At 46.7% G+C, this 24,903-nt stretch overlaps 1 protein-coding gene across 1 annotated transcript; it reads left to right on the top strand.

Moving 5' to 3' along the window:
* Positions 1–5,849: 5,849 nt before the first annotated feature.
* Positions 5,850–24,903, top strand: LOC142302831 (tripartite motif-containing 13-like). The gene is made up of 2 exons (XM_075343942.1): positions 5,850–7,043; positions 24,134–24,903. The coding sequence occupies exons 1-2, from the start codon at positions 5,850–5,852 to the stop codon at positions 24,266–24,268; spliced, it is 1,329 nt and encodes a 442-aa protein (XP_075200057.1). The 3' UTR covers positions 24,269–24,903.

Below are 24,903 nucleotides of genomic sequence, written 5' to 3'. Positions count from 1 at the left end.
CAAAAAAAATTGTTTCCAAAATTGTATTGGTGTAAAGTAGACATGTGGGAAATGTTATTTAGTAACTCTTTTATGTGACATACCTCTCGGATTTAGGCCATGTGCGCACGTTGCGTTCAATTCCGCAGCGTGTAAGTCACTGCCTGTGCGTCTCAGAACGCAGCCGAAAAAGCTGCGTTCTGAGACGCATTCGGCAGAACGCAATGTGCGCACATTCCTGGAGAATTCATGTGTTCTGGATGCTTTCTCTGCCATAGTCAGAGTGGGAAAAGCATCCAGAACGCACATTTTTCACTGTGCGGTCCCACTCGGCTCTGCAGCATCCCCATAGACTTGCAGCAGAGCCGAGTGGGACCGCACTGTCAAAAAGAGCATGGCTGGCTGCGAGACAGTGCCGCGCGATCAGAATGAACGCGGATGAACTTCACCCGACTTCATTGTGATCGCGCGGCTCTGTGTGCTGCAGCGTGATTTGCGGTCACACATGAAGGACTCACCTGTGATTTCAAATCCCCTGAGTGACAGCAGTGAGCCGCGCGATCAGCTGTGCTTTCACTCAGGGTAAGGCGGCGTCACACGGTACACTATATCGTGTGATATGTCGTCGGGGTCACGGAATTCGTGACGCACATCCGACATCGTTAGATTTGTCGTACCGTGTGACACCTCCGAACAACTGTTAACGAGCAAAAATACTCACCTTATCGTTGCTTGTTGACACGTCGTTCATTTTCTAAATCTCGTTCCTCCTTCTGCGAGCCAGTTGTTCGTCGTTCCCGTGGCAGCACACATCGCTCCGTGTGACACCTTGGGACCGACGAACACAGCTTACCTGCGTCCCGCTGGCAATGAGGAAGGAAGTAAGTGGGCGGGATGTTACACCCCTCCGCTTCTATTGGCCGGCCGCCGTGTGACATCACTGTGACGCCGAACGTCCATCCCACTTCAGGAAAAGGATGTTCGCCGTCCACAGCAACGTTGCTAGGCAGGTAAGTACGTGTGACGGGGGTTTAACGACTTTGTGCGCCACGGGCAATGAATTACCCGTGACGCACAAACGACGGGGGCGGGTGCAATCACTTATGCGATCGCACGACATATCGTCCCATGTGACACCGCCTTAACTCGCGGCCACAGTTGCAGTCCTCCACCTGAGAGCGGTGGCTGCGAGTAACCTCAGTGAGCACAGCTGATCGCGCGACTCACTTTAGTTGCTGCATGGAGCTCACAGAAGCGGCGGTGTTCTACTGCCGCTCCTGTCAGCTTCCAATGTAGAAGAGCTGAAAGCGTCGTGGGACCTTGCGTGGATTACGTCGGACCTGGAGTTTTTTTGACGGGTTAATAAAGTGGTGAAAGAGGGTGTTTTTTTTGTCTTTCATTCCAAATAAAGGATTTTTTGAGTGTGTGTGTTTATTTTCTTTAACTTACAGGTTAATCATGGAAGGTATCTCGGGGAGACTCCTGCCATGATTAACCTAGGACTTAGTGGCAGCTATGGGCTGCTGCCATTAACTCCTTATTACCCGGTTTGTCACCGCACCAGGGCAATTCGAGATGAGCCGGGTAAAATCTCGGGACTGTCGCATCTAATGCGGTAATTCCGGGCGGCTGCTGGCTGATATTGTTAGGTTGGTGGGCTCCCCATAACGTGGAGCTCCCCATCCTGAGAATACCAGCCTTCAGCCGTGTGGTTTTACCCTGGCTGGTATCAAAATTGGGGGGGACCGCACGTCGTTTTTTTTTTTTAATTCGTTATTTTTTTTTCTGCTCGATATAGACACGCCCACCGGCGGCTGTGATTGGTTGCAGTAAGACAGGTTTCACTCAGCGTGGGGGCGTGTCTGACTGCAGCCAACATAGACGCCGGTGGGCGGAGGAAGCAGGGAATACGAGATTAATGAGCGGCCGGCATTTTCAAAAGAGGAGAAGCCGCCACAGTGTGAATGCCGTGCAGCGCCGCGCCGGTGATCGTGGCTCGGTGAGTATGAGAGAGGGGGTAGGAGGGAGAGACCGACATGGACAGAGAGAGAGATAGAGACATAGAGAGAGACGACTGACAGAACGACCGACAGAGAGAGACCGAAAGACCTGCGCTTATTATGTCAAAAACACATGCAGTTCGCTTGTAAAAAGTGAAATGCATTCTTTCTTGAAAAATATGCGTTTTGACATTTCACATTTACTTCAATGTTATTAAAACGCTGCCAAAATGGCAAAAACAATTGACATGTTGCTTCTTCAAACGCAGAGGGTTTTTTTTGACAAATTTTAAGCAACTAAAACGCTGCGTTTGTAAAAGCATCGTGCACACAAAAAAAAGCTCTATTTTTCCATAGACTTTGCCTGGAAATCAAAACGCAAGCAATTTTGCATTAAAACGCTGCAGCTCAAAACGCTGCTGAAAGGCAGGAAAAAATGCAAAGTGCGAACATAGCCTTATGGGTAGAAAATTGCAAACTTCTGATATTTTTACAAATAAATGCTAAAAAATAACAGCGTAAGTTTACAGCTATCATGAAGTACAATATGTCATGAAAAAACATTGTCAGAATCTCCGGGATCCGTTGAACCGTTCCAGAGTTAGAACCTGTCAAAGTGACACTGGCCAAAATTGTAAAAAATGGCCCGGTCATTAAGGTGTTTTCAGGCCCGGGGGGGAAGGGGTTATTTTTTTTTCCTTCTGTCAGCCGCCAAAATTTAAAATACTTCCTTGAAAAAAAAAAAGCCCTAGTACGGCTGTATCAATAGAAAAATAGTAATCTTCCCTTTACTACACATGAAATCCTAGGTGCCATCAAAATGACTAAGTCTAACTCTGCCCCGGGCCCCGATGGGCTGCCATACGAATATTACAAACAATTTACATCCACTCTGTCCCCCTTTATGTCAAAAACCTTCAATTTTTGGCAAAATAAAGGGTCAATTTCCCCAGACAACTTAGAAGCGATAATTATCACGCTACCAAAGCCAGGGAAACCTGCAGACACCCCGGGTAATTTTAGGCCCATTTCACTCCTAAATTGTGATGTTAAAATTTATGCCAAACTAGTGGCAGATAGACTTCATAAAGTGATCCCGACCTTAGTGGCTCCAGACCAAGTTGGGTTTGTGACAGGGAGGCAATCTAAGGATGGCACCAGACGGATGCTTGACTTGATTGGACTGGTGGAGATATCGGGTGAACCCAGTGCATTCCTGTCTCTTGATGCTGAAAAAGCCTTTGACAGGGTGCACTGGGGATACCTGGAGAGAGTTCTAACAAAATTCGGGTTCTTGGGGAACATCAAGTCATCCATTCTAGCCCTCTACTCTTACCCAAATGCGTCAGTGTTGGCATCGGGGTTTCTGTCATCTAAATTTCAAAGAAGTAATGGCACCCGCCAGGGGTGTCCATTGTCTCCCGCTATTTTTGCTTTAGTGGTAGAACCTCTGGCGGAAGCTATACGAAAAAACATAGCCATTTCTGGTATAAGAGTTGGGGAATTTGAACATAAACTTGGTTTATACGGAGACGATGTGATCATTTCCTGTTCTAACCTTGCAGTGTCGATTCCAGCAGTGGTGAACACATTATCAAACTTTTCTAAAGTGTCGTATTATAAGCTTAATGCGGCAAAGTCTTTGATACTGCCGTTTAATGTACCGGCGGAGGCCAGGAGTGCGCTGGAGGGGGCCTTTCAATTCAAATGGTGCGACAGGGGGATACCTTATTTGGGTATTAAGCTGACACCATCGCAGATGTTAATTAAAGAAAATTTGGAACCTCTGATCCAAAATTTAGAAAAGGAATTGGGAAGGTTTGAAAAAATATCATTGTCCTGGATGGCCAGGATACAGTCCTTTAAAATGGTTTTCTTACCCAAAATATTGTATGTGCTCAGATGCCTTCCCATCAAAATTTCTCACAAAACCCTGATGAAACTTCAATCGTTGACTAACAAATTTGTCTGGGGTAATAAAAGGGCTAGGGTCGCAGGTAAAGTGTTATACCCCCCATATGACTTAGGGGGATTGGGCACCCCAAACATAACGGCATATTATAAAGCCTTACTAATTGAATCACTAAAGGAATGGTGGCGTCCAGGTAATTCACATAGATGGGCTCAGATTGAAAATTTCCTGTCCCGCCAGGGCTCGGTCAGAAGAATGATGGAAGCAGAATATTTGAGCCGTTCACGGTTCTCCCCGTGTGTTCCCACCATGTCAGCCTCCCTGGAGGTCTGGCGAAATGACTTGATTCATAAGATTCAGATTCCTCTTTCAGAGATTTCCCTCAAGTCGTTGGAATCTCAAATCCCCTTTTTGAATCTGGCCAGGTGGGAGGGATCGGGCATTACAGTGCTGGCGGATCTATTTGGGTGTTAACCCCTTTAATGAAATAGTACGGGAACACCCCTCTTTAAAGGGCTGTTTCTATCAACACATCCAAATTAGTCATTTTCTGGCCTCTAAATTTCCTCCAAAGTCAAAGCCTCTGTTACCTACAACAAAAGCTTTGGTATTTAAAAAGATAATTAAATCCAAAGGTATCTCCTCGACATACAAATGGCTCAATAACCCCCCCGAAGAGCAAAAATCTCCTTATATGAATAAATGGGACGTGGAGTTGAGTGTCTCTACCTCACCTTCAAACTGGCACTCGGCATCAGCAAATATCCAAAAATATTCCAAGTGTATAAATCATCTGGAGCAACTGAAAAAAGTACACCTGCGATGGTATCGGTCCCCAGCCAACTTAGCACAGTTCCTCCCAAATTATTCGCCACATTGTTGGAAGGGCTGCCTCCAAAGGGGTACTCTTGGTCACTGCTGGTGGGCTTGTCCCAAGGTTTTCTCGTTCTGGTTGGAGGTGTTTGGCCTGATGGGTGAGCTGACAGGCAATCGTATTAATCCGAATCCGGCTCTGGCAGTGCTAAACGTGGGTATAGAGGAGTTCTCTTGGGAATCCAGGGGTTTATTAGTTCACATTCTAGTAGCTGCCAGATATTGCATAAGTTTGCACTGGAAATCCCCAAAGACGCCTACATTAGTTGAACTATATAACCGAATTAATCTCCAATGCCAATACGAGTTCTGTCTGGCTCACTCCATCCGCGCCAAAAACAAAATACTTCAGATTTGGGACACGTGGTTAAACTCTGTATATGCATCCCCTGTCAGGCATCTGTTTCCAGGGCAAACTGTTGATAATTAAAAACGGGTCAAATAGGCTCAAAGTGTGTGTTACGCAGGGAGTTCACCCATACCACATGTCAATAGTCAAGGTGTTTAAATCTCTGTTGTTGTTACTGCTCGGGCTACCCCAAAACGCCATCCAATTCCCTCCCTCCCCCTCCCTGGTTGCTTCCTTGCAACCATCCATGGTTCTCCCCCTCTCCCCCACCTCTCTCTCCCCTCCCTTTTCTTATCTTCCTTTCTTACTCTCTGGTTCTGGTTGTTTGGATCCCTCATTTTGAGGATTAAAGAGTAAATTGGTAGGTTGACTCTATACGTATTGGGTATTGATTAACCTAAAAAAGTTGCAACTTGCATCAGACATGATTGGTGGTGGTGTGACAGGAAATGTGAATCATAATCAAAGGTGATACTACCACATGTTACAGCGTTGTTTTCTTTGTGTATTATTGCCAATGATACCTGAATTTCTCCTTTTTTGTAATGTAACTTCCTACAATAAAAATTGATTGGATTAAAAAAAAAAATAGAAAAATAGAAAACTTTGGCTTTTAGAATGCTGAGATGAAAAAGAAATGCTGCAGCTTTAAGGGGTTAAGTGAATGGGTGTAACTACAGTTTTCTTGTTCCGGATCATCCACTTTCAGTTTCATTTCTTCCTTCTTCCGTCAGCCATGGCGTCTGCTATTCTGAATGACGAGCTGCTCTGCTCCATCTGTTTATCTATTTTTAAGGATCCTGTAACGCTGAGATGTGGACACAACTTCTGCCGGGTCTGTATTGATCGTGTGCTGGATACACAGGACGGGTCTGGAGTTTATTCCTGTCCTGACTGCAGAGAACAGTTTCAGGAGCGGCCGGCGCTGATGAGAAACATAAATCTTCATAATGTCGCAGAACGTTTCCTGGTTACTCAGCAAGAACAAGAGATCACCGGGATCTGCTGCACTCACTGTGTGGACTCTCCTGTACCTGCTGTTAGATCCTGTCTACACTGTGAGGCTTCTCTGTGTGAGAAACACCTGAGGGCTCACAGCAAATCACCAGAACACGTCTTATCTGACCCCAGCACTTCTCTGGAGAAAAGGAAATGTTCTGTTCATAAGAAGATCCTGGAATATTACTGCACCGAGGACGCTGCTTGTATCTGTGTGTCCTGCAGTTTGATTGGGAAACATAATGGACATAAAATGGAGTCACTGGATGAGGCCTCAGAGAAGAAGAAGAAGAAACTGAGAAATGTTCTCCAGAAACTGATCACAAAGAGAGAGAAGACTGAGGAAAGAGTCCGGAGTCTGGAGGAGCAGAGGAGAAAAGCTCAAGAGAAAGCAGCCGGAGAAGCCGAGAGAGTCACTGCCCTGTGTACAGACATCAGGAGACGGGTGGACGACCTGGAGAAGAAGGTCCTGAGTGAGATCTCCAGGCAGGAAAAGGAAGAGTCACTGTCACTGTCTGCTCTGATCCATCAGCTGGAGATAAAGAAGGACAAGCTGTCCAGGAAGATGAGGCACATTGAGGAGCTGTGTAACATGACTGATCCACTGACCGTCTTACAGGAACCAGACACCGGGGACTTGTGTGATCCTGAGGAGGAGGGAGGTGATGAGGACACAGGGGGACATGATAAGCAGCTCCATGATGGAGATGACCTGGATGTGGCTGTGATCTCACACACATTACACACATTATGTGAGGTAATATCAGGTATAAGGAGCGGGATCTATGTGGAGGGTCCTGCAGACATATTACTGGATGTAAACACAGCTGCTAATTATCTCCTTATATCAGATGAACTGAAAACTGCGACCAGCACAGAAGAGAAGCAGAAACGTCCAGAAACAGCAGAGAGATTCCAGAAATATCATCAGGTGATGAGCAGGAGGGGATTTACCTCAGGACAACATTACTGGGATGTGGAGAGCAGTAGATCAGGGGGGTGGAGTGTGGGGATGTGTTACCCCAGTATAGACAGGAGGGGAGATCAGTCACTGATTGGCTATAATAACAAGTCCTGGTGTTTGAGGAGATATAAGAATCAGTTTTCAGTGATACATGACTGGAACGTGATCCAGTTAACTGACAAGATCTCCAGTGATAGAGTCAGGATCTGTCTGGATTATGGGGCCGGGCAGTTGTCCTTTTATGAGCTGTGTGACCCCATCAGACACTTACACACCTTCACTGCCGCCTTCTCCGAGCCCCTTCATGCTGCGTTACGTGTAGTTAGGGTATATATTGATGATCACTATGTATATAGCTGGGTGAAGATTAGAACATAACTGGAAAGAAACATCAGAAAAATCCCAATTTTTAAACTAACTTTCTTTCTAAACATTTTTCTGGTTTTCTATGACATAAAATACATTTCCCTCCGGAGCCTCCTGAAATCTTCCTGTGTTTCCTGACACCACTGACCTTAACAATAGATTTTCCACAGAGATCACTTCTCAGCAGTCTCATTATCAACACAGGAAGGAAATTAAGTGTAAGGTAACACCTCTGGTATAAAGCTGGTATAAATCCACCATTGACAATAACTGATGGACACAGCTCCCCCTCCCCGCACAGGGATCTCTGCACAGGACACAGAGCATGCCCACAAGTCCTCTCCTGACGATGGTCTCCTCCATCCATGTGTCTGCTCTGGAGCAAATCTTTGAGTGACATTAACAGAAAATAGCAGCAGCTCAGACAATATGGCCGCCCCCATCATCATGTACAGAAGATAAAATATAAAAATTACAATCAAATGTGAAAATCAATAAGAAAAAGAGAAAACAGATCATATGTAATAATAGCGTCTAATCCTTAGATAATGCAAATTTAGGATTATTCAGATTTAATCCTTTAAACCTACAATTTAGATTTTTGCATTATAACTTTTTCCTCCCAATTTTCTAATTCTCATATCTTTCTTATCTTTCCGTCACCATAGACGTATAAGAGCTTGTGCGTTGTGAGACTAGTTGTAGATTTTGACACCATTCATTTTACCGTATAAAGTTAGGAAAATGGGGAAAAAAAATCCAAATGCAGATTGTTCTGATTAATTTCAATATATATGCATTTTTATTTTCTATTTTTTAATTTTTTACATTTCTTTATTTTTAACTTAGGAAAAGGAGGGGGATTAGAATGTTTTTTTTTCTTTTTTAATATCTTAAGTTACTTTTTTTTAACGGCCTTGACCCTGCGATCGCTTGTTCTATGTACAGCAATGCTCCATTAATGTTGTGTAGAATAAAAATCACAGTTTATGGCTGAACATCACAGGAAAATCAGCTTGACCGGTATGTGGACTTTACGTAGGTCCTCGGCCGTCATGGTAGGTCATCAAAAAAATCCAAATGCAGATTGTGCTGATTAATTTCAGATTTATATATAATTTTTTTTTTCTATTTTTGAATTTTTTACATTCCTTTATTTTTAACTTAGGAAAAGGAGGGGGATTTGAATGTTTGTGTTTTTTTTTCTTTTTCTAACATGGTAAGTTGCTTTTATAACGTGCTTGACCCTGCGATCGCTTGTTCTATATACAGCAATGCTCCATTAATGTTGAGTAAAGTAAAAATTATGGCTGAACATCACAGGAAATCCCCGGCTGTCATGGCAGCCCATCGACACCTCATGGTCATACTGCAGGGAGGCTAATGGGCCCCGGAACTAACGCCTGAGCCGGATCTCTGGGCTCTTAAATACCACTTTTAGTGACTGACAGCAACATTTATTAAGTTCACAGTTTGATTGTTTGCTAAATGTAATCTGTCAGCAGGTTTTTGTTATGTAATCTGGGAGCAGCCTGATGTAGGGGCAGAAAGCCTGATTCCAGGGATGTCACTTACTTGACTGCTTTGTGTAGTTTTGATAGAATCCCTGTTTTTGTTCCTGTAGAGGTAGCAGAACTAGGAATGCTGAGCTGTGTATAACCCCGCCCACACCACTGATTGGCAGCTTCCTGTGTACACTGTATATTGTCAGCAATCTGCCAATCAGTGCTGGGGTGGGGTTACACAGACTAGCTGGACTAGCTGCCACATGGGACCTAGTCCTCTAGTGATAATCTCCTGCTGATAAAACACTGATTGAAATTACAGCAAGCTACTGAGCAAGTGACACGTCCCTGGAATTAGACTTTCTGCCCTTACATCATGCTACTGTCAGATTACATAACGAAAACCTGCTGACAGATTCCCTTTAAAGACAGATACTGTGGAAAAGACCCAACATTTCCCCTGTATACAACAGGCTCAGCTCCGGTGTTAATTATTAGAAGATATAGATGATATATTCCCCTTAGGCGAGATCTCCTGATGATCAGCCGATCACTGCTTCTGCTTCCATTTAGTAAATGTTTGTTGTCTTGACTCTGACAATTGGATCCATTTGCTGTTATGATGACATGAGTTGCTGGTGACAGATCCTGTTATTTTCATCCTGTGTAGTCAGCACATTGAGCACATGAAGGTGGCGTTTTCTGAATATTGATATCACTAGTAGCATAGCAGAGTACTATGAGGCCGGAGTCACCGCTGCCGGCTCCTGCCTGTACCCTGATAGCTATAGCTGTAACAGCCGCTACTTTCAGCCATTACGAAGGGGAGATCACGACGTAAAGATTTATACAGCTGTCATTAAAGGAGATTTCCACTTCTAGAAAAGTGATCCCTAATCCTTTCCCAGCATGTAAAATCACAAACATAGACAGTACTCCCCCTCCCCCGGTCCAGCGTCAAGTTGCAGCGATGTGCGTTGCAGTCATGGTGTCACCGCTGCAGCCGAAACACAGAAACCAAAGCTGCGGTGGAGAACTGGTGCGAACAGCGGGAGGGCAAGTACTAACTGTATGTTACAGGTTGGGAAACGATTGGGAACCATTTTTCTATAATTGGAAAACCCCTTTAAGTCCAAAAAATGCTGCAAAAGTCTTTAAACATTTAGCTCCCCCTAGTGGTGGCCAGAATTACCGTACACCATCATACAGTTATAAGAATTCTCATAAAAATATGAGGATCTGACAACAGCTTGTTAATGGTTTCCAGATGGAAAAAATTAAAATATTTTTACTGTAATAAATAAAATAAATGACTAATTATAAGACAAATGATTGTATAACTACAGATAAAACTGCTGATAATAAATGGTATATTATTTCACATTACTGCTGGTATTTTTTATTGTGTGTGCGGCTCGGTGAACTGGGGGCAATTTTATAAAAATTTCTCCTTACTAAATGCTGCAGTAGTCATCTGGGAGGGGCGGCTTCAGGGAAGAAATATATTCACCTAATGTAACTACAGTGGGATATGATTTCTCTAAGTACCGTATTTTTCGTTTTATAAGACTCTCCGGATTATAAGACGCACCCCAAATTTGAAGGAGGAATATAGGAAAAAAACATTTTTACTGTTAAAATTAGGGTCCGCCTTATAATTCTAGTGCGTCTTATTTTAGCTATCCAGGGGACAGCGGCAGTGTTGTCGCAGCTCAGAGAGGTCACAGGAGGCAGGGTCGGTGATGCTGTGGGCTCGGAGGAAGGGGTGTCCCGGCTCAGGAGGGTCAGTGGCACGAGGGTCGGCAATACAGCGGGCTCGTGGGGTGTCGCGGCAGCTGGCGCCATTGATCTGCTGGTGGGCTGCAGGCTCCGTGGAATCTTCGACTGTTCACACAATGGAATTCAAGAAAATGGCTGCAGAGCGAGCGCTTGCACAGATTGGCCTCTACTTCCATTTTCTTGAACTCCATCGTGTCAACTGACAACTCAAAACAGCCAGCAGCCCGCTGGCAGATTAATGGTGCCCGCAGCAGCAACACCCCACGAGTCCGCAGTTTCGCTGACTGTCCACTGACCCTCCTGAGCTGCTCCGCTGCAGTGACACCCCCCTCTCCGAGCTCTCAGTATCTCCGACCCTGTGACACCAGTGCCGGTAAGGCTAAGTTCACACTTCCGTTGTTTTGCATCAGTCACAATCAGTAGTGTAACTGATGCAACGGATGCGTTGCGTTGCAGATAGTGGCACAACTGATGCTGCAAAAAAAGATCCTTTGTGTTTTTTTCTTTTTTACTGGGTTTTTTTTTACGGCCGCCGGGCGATCAGCTGATCGTTCACAATAGCCAGCCACCGGGCGATCAGCTCATTGCTCACAATAGCTGACCAACCGGGCGATCAGCTGATCGTTTCGGCCGCTGGAACTGAATTTACAGTCATCATGGTTTTTTACTGTGCGCATGCTCACAGTAAAAAAAACAATCAGCCGCAGACAAAAAACGTTGCTCCCGCCGGATGGTCAGTCAGTAGACGACTGATCCGTCACTCGGCGGATGCAACGCAGTGCTATCAGTCACAATCCGTCGCTAATAGAATTCTATGGGGGAAAAAAAAGGATTCCTGCAAAATATTTTGCAGGATACCGTAATTCCTCAAGGCGGCGGATTGTGACTGATGCAAAACAACAGAAGTGTGAACTTCGCCTATACCATACCCGGATTATAAGACACACCTCCATTCTTCCCCCAGTTTTGGGGGGAAAAAAGTGCGTCTTATAATTCGGAAAGTACGGTACAATGTGCAAACAAACATCTAAGAAAACTATGGGCCGGATTCATCATTTGTGATTTCATGAAGCCAATTTTCTTATTTTGTCTTTTTTTGACGAATTTATTTTGCCCCAAAGTTTTCAAAATTTTGCACACAGTTCATGAATTTAGCAGAAAATAAAAATGCTCCATTTATTGCTTTAACTAGTATTTGTGACTAAAAAAAAGTCACGAAAATGTGTCAAGGGGAAATCTTGTCTAGGAACCAGGGACTAATGCCGGCGTCACACGGTACGATATAACGGGCGATATGTCGTTGGGGTCACGTCGTTAGTGATGCACATTTGGCATCATCAGAGATATCGTACCGTGTGACACCTCCGAACGACTGTGAACGAGCAAAAATACCTTATCGTTGCTCGTTGACATGTCGTTCATTTTCAGAATGTCTGTCCTCCTTCTGTGCTCCGGCTGTTTATCGTTCCCGTGGCAGCACACGTCGCTCCGTGTAACACCTCGGGAACGACGAACACAGCTTACCTGCGTCCTGCCGGCAATGCGGAAGGAAGGAGGTGGGCGGGATGTTACGTCCCGCTCATCTCCGCCCCTCCGCTTCTATTGGCCGGCTTCCGTGTGACGTCGCTGTGACTCCAAACGTCCCTCCCCCTTCAGGAAGAGTGTGTTCGCCGCCCACAGCGACGTCGCCTGGGGGGGTAAGTGAGTGTGACGGGGTTAACTACTTTGTGCGCCACAAGCAACTAATTGCCCGTGACGCACAAACGACGGGGGCGGGTGCGATTGCTTATGCGATTGCACGATTTATCGTCCTGTGTGACGCCGGCATAACGTGAGATGTACCATAAAAAAAGCAACATCCGGCTGGAGCTCTTTTCAGGGGCCTCTGTATCCCTCTTTAGTAACCTTTAGGGTAGGATTCCACTTGCGAGAAACTCACGCATATCTTGCACTGCATCACCTGTCATGGCCTACTTCTCTCGACAGGAGCGGGTCGGCTTCTGTATTTCTATGCAGCTGACCCGCTCCTGTCAGGAAAGAGGCAGGCCGTGCCGGGTGATGCGATGCGAGATAAGCGTGAGTTTCTCACAAGTGGAATCCTACTCTCATAATGAGTGTTGCCTACCCTCACTTCCTAGCTAGCTAAGTCACAAGCCTTTCTCCTAGGCTCCACAGCTTTTTCCTCCTCTGCCTGTCTCTATGTGTCTATTGCCAGGAAATGGGAAAACTATGCTCCCTATGTGCCGTCTGGTGCAGGGTATAGCGACGCCAGGGGGGAGTGCTTGATTAATCAGTCAAGAAATCACACGAGTCTCTGGTAAAGTAAGGTGCTGGTGGCCGGTGCCGCGGCCGGTTGCATTCGGGTCCCCCACCCAGGCTGGTGGTCTCTATAATTTTCCTCTGCACTTACTTTGTGTAAGATGGACTTCCTAGTCTGGAACTCATGAGTCCGCTCCCGGCTGGATGTGGCCTAAAGAGCCGAGTCCGCAGATGCTGGCCCGTGGGATCTATGGGCCCTGGCGGTGACCTCTTATTCCTTTCGGTGGGCTGTTGTCTTCTATCAGGGACTTTGGGTGGGACAGGACCTATAATCCTGGCCTTAATCGGTTGGTTAACCAAGCCGCTTATTTCCGGTCCTGGTTTCAGGGTCCGAGTACCCTCCTTTGTGCTCCGGTTTCTGGGTCTGTTCCCTGTGTCGGTACCGGCGGGCTACAACCCTGGCCCGGTACACCTCTGTTCTGCCAAGCCGTCTTCCCGTCTCCTGCTGACGGAGACCACCGTCTGCCATCTAGCCAGTGGCACCAGGGCTCCTACCCTGGCACCGTTCAACTTGAACTTTCTCTGCTGGAGCTACACTTAGCTTCAGCCCACACTCCTCTCTCCTTGAACTCCAAAACTACACTAACTACTGTTTTCCCACCCCAGGCTGTCTAGACCCCTGGGTGGGCTTGTCCAACGGCCTGGTCACGCCCACTGGTGTGTCTATCTTTTCCTAAGGGCCCCTTCACACGAACATGAAAAAAGGTACCGTTTTTTCACGTACGTATTAAAGGGGTGGTTTGCTCCCAGTGTACCGTGTTTGTGGCACATGCGTGTTCTCCGTGTGTTATACGTAATAAAACACGGAGAGCGGAAAGCCCCGCCTTACCTGTGTCTTCCGGAGCTGTCTGTGGTGCTGAATGACAGTGTCCGGCACAGGCCACGCCCTGCTGACTCTGCTTCCGGCCCCCAGTGAAGATGTGTGTCAGAGTTCCGGGATTTCCAGTTCTCTTTTGAAAGAGCTTGCCCTTTGTTAACATGGAGTTTGCTGTTCTGTTGCCCTACTTCCTGTCCATCTGTTTAAAAGGCCGCCCCTAAGCTTAGTCCAGTGCCTGAGTATACTGCTTGCTGTGTACTCCTGCTTTGCTGCTCTTGGTTCCTGATTGATATTTGGATCCTCTTGAAAAACAACCGACACCGACTCTGGACTTCACCTGGTCTCATCAAGCTGTGCCCGGACTCCGTCTGCCGTCTTTGGTCAGCACTTCTGCCTGGTTCCTTCCGGTTCGTAACCACTCTGGACTCTCATCTTGTACGGACATTTTTGGACTCTCCCTATTGCCCTTTGTGTCCCGGCTGCTGCGCATTTAGGCCTTCTGGGGTGATTGCCAGACAGTCCCTGTATAGGGGTTCGCTCTTGGTGGTCTCCCTGGGGGAGTCCGGTGCGTGGCCCTGGGAATTCCCCTTCGCTCCGATCCTGGAAGGTATTTCCTGTGTTTTATGTTCTACTGTGTTTTTGTTCCGTTTATGTACATATTGTTGGTTACATCTTATAAACATCTTTGCACCAAGAACTCGTCTCTGGTTGTCATTGCCCTAACGCAGTCGAAATCCTCAGTACATATAATAGTATTACATTATACTCAGGCCAATAAGAGGATTTCGCTGGGGCAATGACTGAGACACGAGTAGATCAGCTGTTTTCCATGATTAACTCCTTGCAGCAGGAGATGGAGGCGGTGCAAACTAAGCTTAGAGATGTGGAGGTACAGCTGGGCCATGATCACCAGGTACTGGGTCCGGCTATTCAGGATTTGCAAACCAGAGTGGAGGCTCAGGAAGCCGCCCCCACTACGTCCGTATCAGCTGCCGGTATGCCTAGGTTACCCCCATTTCGTTTCAGTGGTGATCGTAGTCAGTTTCGTGGATTTGTTAACCAGTGTATACTGTTTTTTGATGTACATGCTGATTATTACCGTTCTGACCGGTCAAAAGTGTTATGTATAATCATGTTGTTAACCTCACGAGCACTGGCTTGGGCTAATCCTATGATAGAGAATCGTGATATCCGTTTAAATCATCTGGATGACTTTCTAACAGCAATGGCGCAAATCGATACCCGCTTGACGGAACGTAGACAGGAAAAATGGGCAGCTGTAAACCGGGTAACCAACTTTGCGTTTCCTTCCAGAGAACCCGCTCTCAGGACGCCACGGGAGGCCGAGGATGTTCCTATGCAAGTGGACTCTCTACAAAAGCGAGAGACCAACGAACGTCGTGAACACCGGCTCCGTGAGCGTTTGTGTTTCTATTGCGGTCAATCAGACCATTTTCTGATTGACTGCCCAAAACGTCCAAATCGCCCAAATAAGGTATTGGCAGCCATGGCAGAGTGTGACAACACGGACACAGAGTCCGATATCTCTGAGGCAAGTGGACACCTGGATGCTGTATTTCCCTTGACTGTAATGTCAACTTCACCTAAGGACTCAGAAGTGAAATACACCCATTGCTCGCTTCCCATTCAGATACGGTGGGAGGGACAGTTAATTCCTACATCTGCTATGATAGACTCTGGGGCAGGGGGAAATTTCATGGACTCTTCTTTTGCCAGGAAACACGGTATCCAGACTCAACAAAGATCCTCACCGGTTACCATGGAGACGGTAGACGGTTCTCCATTAGTTTCTGGACCAGTTGATCGGGAAACAGTACCCCTAGAATGTGTGATGAAGCCAGGTCAGCAGGAGACCCTTGTTTTCATGATAATTTCTTCTCCCCATTTTCCGATAATTTTAGGAATTCCGTGGCTGCGGTCTACAAATCCAGTCATCGATTGGGAGACTAAAGAAATATCCTTCCCACCGCAGAGTGGTCCGACCATTAGTCCAACTGTACCGGTTCCAGCAACACCGAATGCGGAGGGCACTGTACAGGTACCTGTTCTACCCCCCGGTATATCATGACTTCGCTGATATATGCGACAAAAGAAAAGCAGATCGGCTTCCCCCGCATAGACCGTATGATTGTCCCATAGACTTACTCCCAGGGGCAGAGATCCCGTTTGGTCATGTCTACCCGTTGGCGGCACCTGAGGTAGAAGCACTAAAAGATTACATTGATGAAAGTCTAGCCAAGGGATTTATTCGACCTTCTACCTCACCAGCAGGGGCACCCATCTTTTTTGTGAAAAAGAAAGAGGGGACTCTGAGACCTTGTATCGACTACCGGGAACTAAATAAGATAACCATCCGGAACCGGTATCCGTTACCGTTGATTCCTGAGCTATTGGAGAGAGTCCAACAGGCAAAGATATTCACTAAATTGGATCTCCGTGGGGCATATAATCTACTCCGCATACGTCCCGGAGACGAGTGGAAGACAGCGTTCAGATGTCGGTATGGACATTATGAGTATCTAGTGATGCCTTTTGGACTTTGTAACGCTCCTGCGGCTTTCCAACACCTAGTCAACGATATTTTTAGGGATATAATGGACCAATTCATGGTCATTTACCTGGATGATATCTTGATCTTTTCTGATTCCCTACAGGAACACCAGGAGCACGTCAAGACAGTACTTGCCCGACTGAGGGATAACCACCTGTATATTAAACTGGAGAAGTGCGAATTCCATTGCTCAAAAATACAATTTTTAGGATATGTCATCTCTCCTCAGGGACTGAACATGGAGTCTGGCAAGATACAAGCAATTCTAGACTGGCCGGAACCGGGAAACATCAAGGAGGTACAACGCTTTGTCGGTTTTGCCAACTTTTACAGACGCTTTATCCGTAACTTTTCAGAGATCGTCCGTCCTATTACTCTGTTAACCAAGAAAGGACAGAAGTTTGTGTGGTCCGCCCAGGCCCAGGAAGCTTTCAATCGTCTCAAGGTTTGTTTTACCTCAGCACCAATACTAATACACCCGAATCCCGCACTCCCCTTTATTGTGGAAGTCGACGCTTCCGATTATGCCTTAGGGGCTATCCTTTCCCAAAGAACTGGGGACAAGAGTCTCTTGCATCCGTGTGCTTTCTTTTCTCGCCGGTTGTCCCCTGCAGAAAGGAACTATGACATTGCGGACAAGGAATTGTTGGCGATTATTGCAGCTTTTAAGGAATGGAGACACCACTTACAGGGAGCAGCGCAGCAAGTGATAGTTCTCACAGACCATCGTAACCTGGAATTCCTTAAATCTGCCAGGTGCCTGTCTCCACGGCAAGCCCGTTGGAGCCTGTTCCTTAACCAGTTCAATTTTATCGTTACATACCGTCCAGGTTCACGTAATGGGAAAGCCGATGCCTTGTCCCGAATCCACGCCATGGACTCCGTGCCTGGAACCCCGTCTCAGACCGTGTTATCTGATGCCAATTTCGTTGGAGTAATCCAGGACCAGGACTTGTGGAAGGACATCAAGCAGGCCTATGATGGTGACGTATTTCTTGCTGCCCCCCCGAATGATGTGACTCTTGTCCTTCGGAATGGTGTGTGGTTGAGAGAGCGACGTATTTATGTCCCGGAGGCTGTAAGACTTCGGGTTCTCAAATTGGTCCATGACTCCGTGTTGGCAGGTCATAGGGGGGTACAGAAGACGCAGGAATTTCTGAGTCGTTTTTTTTCTGGTGGCCAACCTGTTTAAAGGATGTGGAAGACTATGTCCACTCATGTGTGGTTTGTGCCCGGTGCAAGGTCCCTCGTGTGGCTCCTACGGGACTCCTTCAACCGTTACCCGTTCCATCTCGCCCTTGGGGATCCATCTCAATGGATTTTATCGTGGAGTTGCCAGTCTCAGGCGGTAACAATACCATTTTAGTGGTGGTAGATCGGTTGACCAAAGCTGCTCACTTTATTCCATGTACCGGTCTTCCCTCAGCCGCAGAGACAGTGGATTTGGTTATCCAGAATGTATTTCGATTGCATGGGGTACCAGATGAGATCATCTCTGACCGGGGCGTGCAGTTCACGTCTAAATTCTGGAAGGGGTTTTGTTCGGCACTCCGTATTGATGTCTGTTTGTCCTCTGCATACCATCCTCAGACAAATGGGCAAACCGAACGGACTAATCAAACCCTGGAGCAGTACCTACGATGTTATGTCAGCCATCTGCAGGATGATTGGTTGAAGCTGCTTCCTTTGGCGGAGTTCTCGTATAACAACACTCAGAGCAGCTCCACTAAGGTAACGCCCTTTTTCGCTAACTTGGGTTACCATCCGAATGTTTTGCCTAGGTCACCGGTGGCGGTTTCGGTGCCAGCGGTGGAGGACAGAGTGACGGAGCTACGACAGAATCTGGAGGTTTTAAAGGACACTTTGGCTTCGGCTCAGGAGCGTTACAAGAAGTCGGCAGACACTCACCGGAAACAGGCACCCATGTATAAGGTAGGGGACTCGGTGTGGTTATCCACCAAAAATCTGAAATTGGGCGTTCCTTCGCAGAAGCTGGGGCAGAAATTCATCGGTCCGTTTAAGATCACCGGGATCGTGAGCCCTGTTGCCTGTCGGCTGAGGTTGCCGCACCATTTGAAGGTACACCCGGTCTTTCATGTTTCTCTACTCAAACCTGTCTCCCCTAATACGTTTCATGGTCGTATCGTGCCTCCTCCTCCGCCTGTGATGGTTGACGGCCAGGAGCAGTTCGTGGTTGAGGACATTATTGACTCCCGGCTCCATCGGCATCGGCTTCAGTATCTGGTACGTTGGCAGGGGTACTCCCCCGAGGACGATTCCTGGGAACCTGTGGGTAACATTCGAGCTCCCCGGAAGGTTGCTCAGTTTCATCGACGGTACCCGGACAAGCCAGGCCCTGATCCGTCCTGAGGCCGTTTCTGGGGGGGGGGGAGTACTGTCAGAGTTCCGGGATTTCCAGTTCTCTTTTGAAAGAGCTTGCCCTTTGTTAACATGGAGTTTGCTGTTCTGTTGCCCTACTTCCTGTCCATCTGTTTAAAAGGCCGCCCCTAAGCTTAGTCCAGTGCCTGAGTATACTGCTTGCTGTGTACTCCTGCTTTGCTGCTCTTGGTTCCTGATTGATATTTGGATCCTCTTGAAAAACAACCGACACCGACTCTGGACTTCACCTGGTCTCATCAAGCTGTGCCCGGACTCCGTCTGCCGTCTTTGGTCAGCACTTCTGCCTGGTTCCTTCCGGTTCGTAACCACTCTGGACTCTCATTTTGTACAGACATTTTTGGACTCTCCCTATTGCCCTTTGTGTCCCGGCTGCTGCGCATTTAGGCCTTCTGGGGTGATTGCCAGACAGTCCCTGTATAGGGGTTCGCTCTTGGTGGTCTCCCGGGGGAGTCCGGTGCGTGGCCCCAGGAATTCCCCTTCGCTCCGATCCTGGAAGGTATTTCCTGTGTTTTATGTTCTACTGTGTTTTTGTTCCGTTTATGTACATATTGTTGGTTACATCTTATAAACATCTTTGCACCAAGAACTCGTCTCTGGTTGTCATTGCCCTAACGCAATCGAAATCCTCAGTACATATAATAGTATTACAATGTGTTGTTCAAATTCACTGGGGGTTGGATGGAGGTGACAGCCGTGGCAGAGACTGCAAAGCTGGTGGAGGTATGTGCTTTTTTATTTTTAAAATGACACGTGTGTTTCTCCGGCACGTGTCACATGGGCCCATATCTACACTACATCCGTGTGGTACGTGTGCGGGCCGCGTGACACCCATGCTGCCGGAGAAAAATGGACATGCCTCTGTATGGAGCACACTGGCACACGTCTGCTCCACACGGAGGCACGGGCCAATGGCTGAACACGTGCGTGCACATAAACCCATTGATTTTAATGGGTTTACGTGTGCCCGTGTCTCCGGTACATGCGGGCACTGACCTAGCACGTACCGGAGACACCTGCGTGTGAAGGGGGCCTAAGGGGGGGGTGACTAGGGTTTCAGGTCGACTGTGTGTTTCCTAAATGAGGGAAGATGTTGTGCGGGGGCCTATCTGTGACTACCTAGTTTTGCCAGGGCGTCACACCTATACTATCAGGCAGCATGGGTACCCCATTCAGAAATGCTCGATCTAGCAAAATATAAAATCAATTGATCTGATTGTCACACAGCGTGGCGAGAAAATAATCCTAACTGAGCTGCGCCTATGCTCTGGAACACACTACCAAGAGCAATCCGATTAATTCCCAACATCCACAGCTTTAAGCGGGCCCTAAACATGCATTTCTTTAGACTAGCCTATCCCCTCACCGCCATGATCTAATCTAGTCCCTTTCTGCCCTTCATAACAAAATTTTTACTTCCAATTCTTGTCCCCTGTAGCTGTATGAATTCTGGCCGATGACAGGTCCATGCACCTGGTTTTGAATCCCCTATTAAATCGATGGCTGGACCATATATGACGAGCTTTTCTCCCCCATTCACCTTTTGTGCCTTCCCTATTACCTCATAGACTGTAGCTTACGAGCAGGGCCCTCGCTCCTCCTGGTATCTTAATAGTGTGATTTTGTATTGTCTCATATTGTCTGTACATGTCCCCTCTGAACTGTAAAGCGCTGCGGAATATGTTGGCGCTATAGAAATAAAACTTATTATTATAACTCAAATAGTTTTTTTTTGGTCGCAGAAACATCCATTAAGATGCAAAAACAGGCGATCAAAACATCTCATCTGTGCAAATATTGTATAAGTAAAAATGTCAGCTCAAGACGCAAAAAAAGAAGCTGTCCCTGAGCCCCAGATCCTGAAAAATGAGAACCCACAGGCCTCGGAAAATGGCAACAAAAGCACAATTATTTTTTTGGGCAAAATTCTGAATTTTTTTCACCACTTAGATAAAAGTGAAACTATCCATGTTTGGTGTCTACAAACTCGTACCGACCTGGGGAATCATAATGCCATATAGTGAACATGTTAAATACCCCCCGCCCCACCCCCCCCTGCAAATAACTGTGGATTTGCACTTTTAATATTCTCTTTTTTCAGTACAATATATGGTTAAACGAAAGGTGTCATTCAAAAGTACAACTCGTCCTGCAAAAAAACAAGCCCTCATATGGGTATATTGACATAAAAATAAAAAGGTTATGGCTCTTGGAAGGAGGAAAAAACGGAAAATTGCCAAGGGGAGGTGGTTGAAGGGGTTAATAGTAATATTTCTAAAGGGTATGAACTATCCCTCTTTCGTACACTTGTTAGTAACATATCTGGCTTTGGGAAAGCTGGGTGATTACTGTACCTATTTCTCGGCTGACACAGATTTCCCGGTGTCCGGATTAGATGCGGGGCCCAGGATCCTGGGGTGACTGTGACTCCTGCACCCCGGATAGTTATACCGCTCTCTGTAATATCTGCTTGGTTCAGTAGCCGATGTATCAGTCTATATGTAATACACAGATATTTCCTTGTATATTGGGGCTGTTGTATTATTATGTGTGTGTGAGTGTAAACTCCTCAAGATTTGCAAATTAAAAGGTTTATGTCTGAATCTATTTCTTTCTTCTCTATAGTAGCCCGGCCATATCTCCAGATCCTCACTGCGTCATTCCTTACATTTCTCTGGCTCCATCTCCTCCATACACGTTTCTGTGCTCAGTGTGAAGTGGGCGGTCCTTCACTGGTGGCCATGTGACCTCTATAAACTACATTTCCCACAAGCCCCGGCTTCTTCTCCAGACTCACTGCTCTCATCCGTGTAAAGCTATATAAGCTGCTCCTCCAATGCTTTGTGATAGGAGTTGTGATAGGAGGTTCTGTGTATAGGCCGACCGCCCTCCATCCTACAATTCTGTATGTGTATTAGATATTCTCCCCTATGTGTTTACAGCTCTGAAGGATCTCCATATTTTCTCTCGCAAGGTCTTGTTGAAAAAGTTACATTCTAAAAACCCTTTGTCTTACAACCCTATTGACCGGGCAGAAAAGGAAGCTCTCCAGGCTTTGGAAGACCTCCTGATTGAACAACAGGTAGACCAACAAGGTGGTTTTCCACCTTCTATCTTACCACGATCCACACGGTTTCCCCCCTTGTCCCTCTGTTCCTCTGTTGAGATTTTTACCAGACTTGTTTCTGATGAATTCAAAGTCCTATCAACAAGACGTAGATTTGACAATCTTAACCATGCACAGAGGAGAGCACTTCGTGACTTGCAAAATCTGGATGATGTCCAGATAAAACCGGCGGACAAGGGAGGCAACATTGTGGTCTGGCCCAATAGCCTATATGAGAAAGAGGTATATCGCCAGTTACGCGATAGACGAACCTATTCTAGATTGGAGTCGAGCCCTCTGGTCCCCTATTCCGATCTACTCCACCGGATACTGCTTGGAGCTTTCGAGGATGGTATTATTACTAAAAAAGTCTTTGATGGCTTAGTTGTAACCTTTCCTAAGATTCCGACATTTTATCTTCTGCCCAAAATCCACAAAAGTCCCAAAACCCGCCGGGGCGTCCGATCGTGTCCGGCATTGATGGTCTTTGTGATCCAGTATGTCGATTTATAGACTATTACTTAAAGCCACTTGTTGAGACCTTACCATCATATGCCAAGGACACGACGGACGTCTTGAATAGGGTTGACGGGATTTTTGTGGATACTGATACCCTTTTGGTGACAGCAGACATCGAGGCCTTGTATACGAGCATTAATCATGAGGACGGCTTGGAAGCGGTCCGCTTCTTTCTGGGCAACACCAACCGGGATGGCCATTTCTGTGAACTTATACTCGAGCTGCTCCGCTTCATTCTTACACATAACTTTTTTATTTTTAAAGATCGTTTTTATTTACAGACACGCGGCACTGCGATGGGCGCGGCCTGTGCGCCTTCGTACGCCAATCTGTTCCTCGGCTATTGGGAGAGGGGCATTTTTGGCGACGAGGGCGTCCAGGCGGCTGCCCATGCGCAGTGCTGGATTAGATACATCGACGATGTGTTTATTCTTTGGCAGGGTACAGCGGAGCAGCTCACCACATTTATGGATACACTTAATCAGAATTCCATTAATCTCAAACTCACATTTAAATTTGATTTACAGCAGATTGATTTCTTAGATATTTCCATTGAAGTTGACCCATGTCGGCAACTACAGACCGATGTCTTTAGGAAGCCGACATCGGTCAACTCCCTTTTACATGCTTCATCTTCCCACACTTCTAGTACTATTCAGGCTATCCCGGTTGGTCAGTTTCTCAGGATGAGGCGGATCTGTTCTACCTCTGACAACTTCAAGGCCCAGGCTGAAGCTCTTAGCTCTAGATTGGTTGCTAGGGGCTATAGTCACCGCTCCATTAAAAAGGGTTACAATCGGGCTCGGAATACCCAGAGGCGGGAGCTCCTACAGTCTTCCGGTCGAGGGGATAGGGGGTTCGGAGAGGTTCGTTTTATTTCAACATTTAATCATGAGTGGTAAACTATGCGCGATATTCTTAACAAATACTGGCCAATCCTGAAGAGCGACCCTAGCCTGAACTCTCATTTACCTGACCATCCACTTATGACGGCACGACGTTCCAGGAATTTGAAGGACTATCTTGTGCGCAGTCACTATGTTCCAGCTGTGTCCCATCCTTTTGGCCAAACTGCCCCCTTACATGGTTGTTTCCCATGTGGCCACTGTCTTGCGTGCACCAATGTCTCCCGCAGCAAGACCTTTATGACTGTAGATGGCAGCCGCACTTTTGACATCAGGTGTTACATTTCTTGTGCGACCTCGAATGTGGTGTATTATGCCACCTGCGGCTGTCCGAAGGTCTACATAGGTCTGACTTCACGGGAACTCCGAATCAGGGTCCGTGAACATGTGAGGGACATTGGTGCGGCCAAGACGGTGGTGGATATTTCTACCCTTAAAACCCTGCCCCGACATTTTCGTAGTCATCATGACTGTAACAGCAAGTCACTTATGATTAAGGGCATAGATGTAATTCATGTTGGCAGCAGAGGTGGCAATATTAGGAAAATTCTTGCCCAGAAGGAAACAAAGTGGATTACCATCTTGGGTTCCATGACCCCAGCTGGCCTGAATGAGTCCCTTAGCTTTGCCCCTTTCTTGTAGTTCCTCCCTCCCTCCCTTCCCTCTTTTTCTGGAGAATTTGCCTTTCCTTTATTATCCAGGACTGGCACATGTTCCAGAATTTTATGTTTTTAATTGTTCTTAATTTTTCTTATTTTTCTATTTTTCATAGTTCTTTTTCTCCGTCCTGTGTGATCGGCATGCAACCACCACTGTCGGTTTGAAGAATCCACTTCTGAGTTTTTTGGACTCTGTATGTGTACTCGCCACGGATATCGAACATCATGCCTACTACTCTATGCATTGATTCTCACTCTTATGATTGGACCAATTCTTATATGTTTTTATGTGGCCTACTGTTGTTGCCCGGCGGGTATCATCTATGTCTTTATACTTAGCACATTATCTTTAGTTGTTATCTTCCTGACGTGGATGGTGTGTTTGTGCGCATGCGCGGTCTGCGCTTGGCGTCCTGGCTTGCCCGACGGCGTCTCCCAGGGAACGGCGTACAGGATTGGGAGCTATGCCTCCTCTCGTGCGCGCCCTGCCTGACGCCGTGCGCGCATCCCCGGCCGCCTGCGCCGACCGCGCATGCGCCGACTTCTTCACCATTCATTGGTTAGTAAAGATCATGTGACTGGTCACCTGGCCTATTTAGCACTTCCGGTAACGGAGAAAACCATATCCCTCACGGTCTGATGAAGCGTGTTACTCCTTACACGCGAAACGCGCGTTACCCTTCCTAGGGGGGTATCCAGACCTCTGTCCTCTGCACTACTGGCACTTTATTATTTTTCTACTCCTGGTTAAATTGGCTGCACTGGGTATGTTCTTTAGACTGACTATGTATTTATGCTGTTATTGTATTGCAATTTACCAGTTCAGCCATTTGTGCAGTCTTTTGTACTAACTGTGATATTATCCATTGTGCCAGGTTGTTTG

The sequence above is a fragment of the Anomaloglossus baeobatrachus genome, chromosome 4, assembly GCF_048569485.1.
Source record: "Anomaloglossus baeobatrachus isolate aAnoBae1 chromosome 4, aAnoBae1.hap1, whole genome shotgun sequence".
Lineage (NCBI taxonomy): Eukaryota > Metazoa > Chordata > Amphibia > Anura > Aromobatidae > Anomaloglossus > Anomaloglossus baeobatrachus.
The sequence above is the reverse complement of the archived record's forward strand: the minus strand, read 5'-3'. Positions and strand labels throughout refer to the sequence as shown.